This window comes from Podarcis filfolensis (assembly GCF_964270895.1).
Source record: "Podarcis filfolensis genome assembly, chromosome: 17".
NCBI lineage: Eukaryota > Metazoa > Chordata > Lepidosauria > Squamata > Lacertidae > Podarcis > Podarcis filfolensis.
The window spans coordinates 33,542,453-33,551,045 of NC_139621.1; the positions used below are offsets into that span (position 1 = coordinate 33,542,453).

At 42.2% G+C, this 8,593-nt stretch overlaps 1 protein-coding gene across 1 annotated transcript in view; it reads right to left on the minus strand.

Moving 5' to 3' along the window:
• The window catches only part of WRN (WRN RecQ like helicase), a 62,934-nt gene extending 54,344 nt beyond the window's left edge, over positions 1-8,590 (minus strand). The window contains exons 1-6 of the mRNA XM_083592837.1: positions 8,466-8,590; positions 6,972-7,068; positions 6,264-6,379; positions 5,625-5,770; positions 3,151-3,299; positions 885-1,034 (exon numbers count right to left, since the gene is read on the minus strand). Of these exons, the coding sequence (XP_083448963.1) occupies positions 885-1,034; positions 3,151-3,299; positions 5,625-5,770; positions 6,264-6,379; positions 6,972-7,034 (624 nt within the window). The 5' untranslated portion in view covers positions 7,035-7,068; positions 8,466-8,590. The remainder of the gene's footprint in view (positions 1-884; positions 1,035-3,150; positions 3,300-5,624; positions 5,771-6,263; positions 6,380-6,971; positions 7,069-8,465) is intronic.
• Positions 8,591-8,593: the final 3 nt, after the last annotated feature.

Consider the following 8,593-nt stretch of genomic DNA (forward strand, 5'->3'; position numbering starts at 1 on the left):
CTGGGTTAGCAGAGTCTGTAACCTGAAACATATGTAACCTGAGGTACCACTGTAGTCATTAAAAGCCCATGGAAATAAGGTCTTGGCCTGGCACTTAGAATTCATTAGTCTAAGCATTAGGCAAGGAGCCCTGGGGGGATCAATTCAAAGTCAAGGCACCCCCATGGAGAAAACCCCTTCCACAGATGCCACCTGCCTGATCTCTGACAACAGGGATACTGAGAGAATGATGCCCTTAACTGGCAGGCAGCTTCATGCAAAATTAACGATGCGTGGTTAATACAGAATTCTATGAAGTTAATTATGACCAGAAGCTTCCAGATTGGATCAGAAGCCATTTCTGTTTCCTTTTGGCAGCCCAAGTCCTATGTAGCTGGGATGTCCTCCAAGAAATACTCTCTCTCTCTCTACCTTCTGTGTGGCTTAACACTTCTTTTAATCAGAGAATTGAGGGAGCCTGTAACATTGGCCAAAACCACTGATTCTCACCCATATCAGTGGCTTCTACTTTTTAAAAGCAAAATGTTACGGTGCCAACAAATATCAAGGAGCAACACTCAGCTCCATATCCCCCATGTGACTTTGCAATTCTGGGATATGGTTTATAGAAGACAGGGGATGCTGCTCTCTACATAAGATCACTTCAGCGCTAGCAAGGGAAAGTGTCTTTGGTAGGATCAAACAGGAAACTATGCCTGGCAGTAGAGTTCTGGGTTAATTCACGGGACGCTGAGAAAGTAAGAGGGTAGGGGCTGTGGACTCAGACACAAGGCTCATCCACATCTTGGCATATGAAGCTGATTATCCAAACCAGGCCATAGTAAGCTTGCAAATTGCATACTGCCAGACGTCACCTAGAAAAATATAAGCTTCTTAGTACATACATAAGCATCGGTGGCGGCATACAGCTTTTGCTCCTCTGTAAGGGGAAACTGCTTCCAGTTACCACAACGGACCGATTTGTCTTTCAAAAGCTGTTTGTGGAACAGATGCTTCAGAAGGTTGTTCAGGCTCCATATCTCTTTACATTTGAGCTAAACAAAATAAATGGCAAACATTAAGTGCGAGCTGTTTTTGAGGCTACATCAGATAATAAGCGCACAGTGATATATTTCAGATAGAGATGGAATAAATCTAAATCACAGGTTTAAAATGCATTCGGAGAACACGCTAAATTTTAAAAGAGGTTAAGGGGAGCAATAGGCTGTGAAAGAATTTCATGATACGAAACCTTAAATCAGCTACCTTTAACATGAGCCATGCTGCAATTAAGTGTGTGTATGGGAAATCCATCCAGAAGACAAAATGTTTATCAAGGAGTTAGTGATTCTAACATGGTTACCCTCCCTGCCTCTGTTCCTTCCCCCTCCCTCGCAGCTGTTAAGTTTTTGATGGTGTGAGAACAGTTTTTGATGTCCTCCCTCGCAGCTGTTAAGCTTTTGATGGTGTGAGAACAGTTTTTGATGTCCTAATCAGTGGTGAGGAGGTGAAGCCCCACATACGCCTTAATCAGTCTGGGAGGATAGTGCTGGGAACCTTCTGTGATGTTGAAAATTGTTATGGGAAAGTGGAACATTGGGAGGAGATGGCTATAACATCGGATGGCTTGGCCAGAGTTTTTCAGAAGTTTGTGCATGGACTGATTGGCTGCAGGGCTGTGCAAACTGAGGCTACCTGGGGGAGTCACTTTGCCACATCTTGAGGGCTTCCAAGTGGCAGATAGAAGTGCATGCTTGGTATGTACATATTGTTTGTTGTTTAGGAATAAAACCTTCCTCTCACTCGTGTTTTGTACTGCTTCTGAAGCTCTTTTAAAAGAACCACCTTGCATTTGGCAAGACAGTGTGCCACAATGAATAGATGGATCAGCTGAATAAGAGTAAAGTTCTGTATCGTTAGCTGAAAATATTCATCGCATAAGGCTCGGTGTGCCATAACTCAGTGACAGAGCCTCTGCCTTGCATGCAGAAGGTCCCAAATTCAATTCCTGGCATCTCCAGGTAGGGCTGGGAGAGATCCCTGCTGGAAGCCCTGGAGAACTTGTTGTTGTTTAGTCGTTTAGTCGTGTCCGACTCTTCGTGCCCCCTGGACCAGAGCACGCCAGGCACTCCTGTCTTCCACTGCCTCCCGCAGTTTGGTCTCATGCTGGTAGCTTCAAGAACACTATCCAACCATCTCGTCCTCTGTCGTCCCCTTCTCCTTGTGCCCTCCATCTTTCCCAACATCAGGGTCTTTTCCAGGGAGTCTTCTCTTCTCATGAGGTGGCCAAAGTATTGGAGCCTCAGCTTCACGATCTGTCCTTCCAGTGAGCACTCAGGGCTGATTTCCTTCAGAATGGAGAGGTTTGATCTTCTTGCAGTCCATGGGACTCTCAAAAGTGGCCTCCAGCACCATAATTCAAAAGCATCAATTCTTTGGTGATCAGCCTTCTTTATGGTCCAGCTCTCACTTCCATACATCATTACTGGGAAAACCATAGCTTTAACTATACGGACCTTTGTTGGCAAGGTGATGTCTCTGCTACTGCCGGTCAGTGTAGACAATACTAAGCTAAATGGGCCATTGGTCTGACTCAGTATAAGGCAGCTTCCTATGTTCCTGTGTTTTGTGTCTTTAGATCAGGGAGTTCCAGAAACCTAACACATTACATGAGAATTCAATGAACCCTGGCCAAACAATACTCAAGTGACAAGCAAGAAGGCTCGTCCCAGATTTGTGGAAAGTGACATTTCTAGCTACTGAGACGGTCCATTATCAGTCTCTCTAAATCCCTATAGATTCATAGTCTGCGAAATGAATTCTTTGCACTAGGCTGATCTGAGGCCAGCAACCATAGTAGTTCCTCAATATTATTATTATTTTAAAAATCACAAAGTTTCATATAATGCAGAATGGAAATACAGTCCAATAAGCAAAAGCAAAGGAGGTATTAGGCACAATACGAACATTGATCCTAAAAGGATCTCATTATGGGATATCCATTTTCATTTTACCATGTTTTACATTTAAAATTTAAGATCTCACCAGCTGCAGGAGATTCATCCAGCAATGTTAGTCTAAATACACAGCATGGGGTTTCTCGCCTACATAGCTGATTTTCTATAACTTCTCTGTTGAGTATCCACTCTAATAACAAAGAGTTATTATTACCTTTTCATTAGCAAGGTCACCCAGGTCCACAAGGCTCTCCAACTTGATTTCAAAATCACGCATCAGCTTCCATTTATCCCCTTCGATACCAACCCCAACTTTTTTAATAGTGTTACTTTCAAGCAATTTTTTTAGAGCCAAAGGAAAGTCTGAAAAGATCAAGTATGCACATTTTTAAAATAACCACTTAAGGAATGCATATCCTATCTATTTAATGTAACCTTAGGCTTCTCACAATGCTTTTTTTTTTTTAAAGAAAGAAGTAAATTATATGTTATTCTGGTCTCTATCACAGCTGACCACCTCAGCTATACATTAAATTACCTACCCACCAAAAAAAAAAAAAGATATTTTCAGCTAGAAGTGCTGAATAAACAACAGAATATTTCATTATATATTTTTTTACCCCACCCTTCATCCCAAGAGAATTCTGACTATATTCACCAGCTGATCTAGAGACACAGCTCACAAATTCCAAAGAACTTAGGTTCAGCCCAGAAACAGATAGGAGACATGAATATTAGCTACAGAGTTGAAGTACTGTGTATGCACTGATACATAATGGATAGCACTGAATCTGAAGCACTGAGCTTTGGTTCACAGGCTCAGTGGGAGCAAAAGAAACAAGCATGAAGAAACCAGTGTCACCTCCCCAAACAACCTGACCTAAGTGAGGAGAAGAAACACCAGCAGCTGAGGAATTGGTGTCCCCAAAAATTCCTTGCTAGGAACAGAAAACTGCAGCCAAAACAACTTTTTCCAGTTCAGGAACAGCCACACAGTCTTCGGTCCCACCAGCACCCCACATTTAAAGCACTACGATACCACTTTATACATTCATGGCGTCACCCAAAGAAACATGGGGAATATAGTTTGTCAAGAGTGCAGAGAGGAGTTAGGATACCCATATTTCCCTCAGGGGACGCAGGTGGCACTGTGGGTTAAACCACAGAGCCTAGGACTTGCTGATCAGAAGGTCGGCGGTTCGAATCCCCACGACGGGGTGAGCTCCCATTGCTCGGTCCCTGCTTCTGCCAACCTAGCAGTTCGAAAGCACCTAAAAGTGCAAGTAGATAAATAGGTACCACTCCAGCGGGAAGGTAAACGGTGTTTCTGTGCACTGCTCTGGTTTGCCAGAAGCGGCTTAGTCATGCTGGCCACATGACCCGGAAGCTGTGCGCCGGCTCCCTCGGCCAATAAAGCGAGATGAGCACCACAACCCCAGAGTCGGTCACGACTGGACCTAATGCTCAGGGGTTCCTTTACCTTTATTTCCCTCAGAGAGCTATAATTCCCAGATGCCCTGGGAAGGAGGATTGATTTTTAAAGCACTCTCAACACGTAGCTGCTATAATATTCTCTTTCTGCCACCACTTTGGACCTGGAAGGCCCTGGGAACCAAGAAAATGTCACTGCTAAAATGGCCGCTGTTTCTTTAATGCGAATAAAGCTGAGTCAGCATGAGTCAGCGGCCTGCGCCAGGTTGTATATATAGAGTGAGAAATGTTAGTTTGTTGGCTGGGTGGGTTGGTTGGTTGGTGTTGATGTGTATGTGTATAGTGTGTCAGTCGCTTTTGCACAAAGACTTTTAAGAATAAAACTCTGCAAGGATACTTTTCTCGTGGACTCTTTTATGCCGACAAGGGTCCGAGGACCAGGCTGAGGCAACAAAGGGAGGTCAGAACCTTTTCCTGCTTTTTACAAACACTGACAGAAAAGCAGTAGCAGGAAATTTGAGCATGTCTTTCCTACACAGCAGAAAAATACTGAATGCCCGTTTCCAGATATTGCTTCTTTTTGATCTGGGAAATAAAAGTAGTGGAACTGTACAAGCAGAGATATGCTGTGAAATGATAAATTCCAGCTATACTTCCTTCTGCACTAAGAATCCTACTCTCTCCTCCCTCAACAGAATGAAGCAATTTAAATTGTTGTGCTAAACTGACACCTGTGAACTTTCCAGTTTACACATCAATAAAAACAATATTTTGTCTGAAAAGAAATCTGATCAGATTTGGTACAACAGAAAAGATTATCACACCAGGCATCATGGAGATCAGGATCCCTTCGGGTAGACATCACACTTGACATAGTGAGAACTCTTCTCTCCCTCCACAACTGCAAATACTCAGCATGAGTCTGTACTATACATATGCAGTAGAACCACATGGTACAGTTATATAGAGTTATGTATTTGACCGGTATTCCACTTTGGGAAGGATTACAGAACCTCCCTGAACATTAAAATCCACCAAGCTGGTTCTCACATTGCATAAGTTAAGCAAGTCCAGCTTTTCTTAGTTACAGAGTTTGAACTGCCAGGGTACAAAACATCCTCCTATTGTGAGAGCAGGCCTTTTGCTGCTTTACAAAATAAATTGTGTTCAACAAAGCAAAAAAACTGAGCTACAGCTTAGATGAAAGGACAACTTAACAAGTACAATTTGTTGAGAGATTAACTACACAGTACTGACTTGACATAGAAGAGATGTGAAACAAATAGCACTTTTGTTCAGATCCACAGAGTTGGATTAAAGCAACTTTGCCCTCCTTCCCTTTAGTGTAGCATGGCGGCCATTCAATGTCAAATCCTAATGCAGCTCCATAGGTTAAGGTTGTACTAGAAGATAAAAGGTATTAACAGGATTAGTACAGTGCAATCCTGTGCAGGATTATTCAGAAGCAAGCCTTTCTAAACCTAGAGGGCATAGATTTGCACAGGTAATATTTGTTAGTGTCTTTTCTTCTTTCAAGAAATACTGCACGACTATTTTGTCAGTTCTGTGCCAGACCTAGTACTTGCAAGGATCGTTAGTACTAACCTGACATGAAAGACTGTATAAATCTTTGCGCGCGGGGGGGGGGTGTCCTTCATTTTTTTAATTGATTGATTGTGTGTGTGTGTGTGTGTGAGAGAGAGAGAGAGAGAGAGAGAGAGATTGAGGACATCATAACTCTTTCAATTAATGGCCCTTATTCCTAGATTTTGGAGGTGGTTCCCACATTTGGATCAGATTTGTCTACAACAGCCCAATGAACATAATTTTTTTTTCAGCTTACAAAAATGAGATGCCATAGCGTTAGCAGTTTAAATTAAACTTTCAGTCTCTTACACAATATCCTCTGAGAGTAAGGAACAATCGTTTGCATTATAGCTGTAAACAACGGAACCATGGAATTCTAAGAAGGGAAGGTTGTCTTCCAGGGCACTCCGATGGACTGGATTATTCTGGTTCATAAAAATGCAAAAGAGAGCTTGTTGTAAAGGATGTCTAAGAAATGGTTTTTCAGATCAATCATACTGGCACAGGTCACAGTGCGCTTGCCTTCCTGTCCAGGTTACAAAAGCATCACAACAATTTCTGTCGATAGGTAATTAGAGAAGTTAATGCATCCAATGCATACCAAGAAAATGCTTTGCCCCACACATATATAAAACATATACAGCTTCCAACATAGAGATTATTTGCTATGTCACCACATGCCATGTCATCAACTCAATCTCCACTACTCAACCTGCAAACCTTAAGGAGAGTCACTGATGACTGTTCCTTTGGAATACTTTTCAGGTCATGCAATCACAACACCCAGTCCTCATGAGCAATGGTATCAAGCTAACATCAACACTATTTGGGACATAATAAATCTAAGAAATGCAGTAGTTTTACATTTTTCTGTGAAACGGAAAAATTCTATGTGATTTGCTAATTAGAAACTGCACACAGAAGTACAATCAGTGCTGCATTTCAGAGTCTGCCACTTTTTACTGCTTTTTTCGTTCTTGCTCTCTTGCGTGAATCAAGCATATTCCCATTCCTTACCTTTTTGTCCCCTTTGGCCTGTTCAGTCATCCACTGAGGTAGTTTATTTGATGAAGAATCCATATTCTTATCAAATTTGTTTGGATTTGTATGTTAACTGGAATAGAAGAAATAACAAGTATGCAACTTGGCTCAGTCTAATCTGAAATGCTTTGTGTCGCATAAGTCAATCCATTCCAATCAGTTATTTGGGGGAAAATCAAAATATACGTTTTCCACATAAGTAAATATAACCAGTAGTGATGTATGGAAGTGAGAGCTGGACCATAAAGAAGGCTGATCGCCGAAGAATTGATGCTTTTGAATTATGGTGCTGAAGGAAACTCTTGAGAGTCGCACGGACTGCAAGAAGATCAAACGTATCCATTCTTAAGGAAATCAGCCCTGAGTGCTCACTGGAAGGACAGATCATGAAGCTGAGGCTCCAGTACTTTGGCCCCCTCATGAGAAGAGAAGACTCCCTGGAAAAGACCCTGATGCTGGGAAAGATGGAGGGCACAAGGAGAAGGGGACGACAGAGGACGAGATGGTTGGATAGTGTTTTCGAAGCTACCAGCATGAGTTTGACCAAACTGCGGGAGGCAGTGAAAGGCAGAAGTGCCTGGCGTGCTCTGGTTCATGGGGTCACGAAGAGTCAGACATGACTAAACGACTAAACAACAACAACAACAAAGAACATAAAGAAAAGATATTGCTTAACCATAAAATATTCAAAGGAGGAACTGTTAAATTGCAATCATAATCCCATTTATGTGGGAATAAGCGCCATTAAATTTAATAACACTTACTCCTAAGTAGACACGGTTAAGTTATAATAATAATATATTAATAATTTATTATTTATACCCCGTCATCTGGCTGAGTTTCCCCAGCCACTCCGGGTGGCTCCCAATCAAGTGTTAAAAACAATACAGCATTAAATATTAAAAACTTCCCTAAACAGGGCTGCCTTCAGATGTCTTTTAAGAGAAGATAGCTGCTTATTTCCTTCACATCTGAAGGGAGGGCGTTCCACAGGTTTCCATAGGTAAAAAGGACTTATTCCACAGAAAGTGTGTTTAGGAATATTTGTAATGTTACAGCCTAATACAGTCAGAAGACAGCCCTGTTTAGGGAAGCTTTTAATGTTTGCTGCATTACTGTATTTTAGTATTTTGTTGAAAGCCACCCAGAGTGGCTGGGGAAGCACAGCCAAATGGGCGGGGTATAAATAAATTATTATTATTATTATTATTATTATTATTATTATTAAATATTATACACGTTTCCCCAGAAGTAAACCCTCCTCCCGTTTTATAAAATATAACTTGCTGCCAGGTAAGTGCCTAGGTGTGCAGCCTAACAACATTGAAAACTGAAGTAACTATGCGAGTATGGAACCAGTGCAGAGGGCCCAGAAGTTACACAAATCAATTTTTGCGTGTACATCCAACCTTATTCAACCCAGTCATAGACACTGCCAGTCCGAATAAGGCTCGGCGTTGGAAAACTCACCTGACCTAAGCCTTCCCTGCGATCCTCACCCTCATCCTAGCAACCTTTCCCGCCAGACCCGCCAAATAGCCGTCACGAGCCGCCGACGCTACTGTCGCAACAGAATGACGTCGCTTACCGCGCCTCTC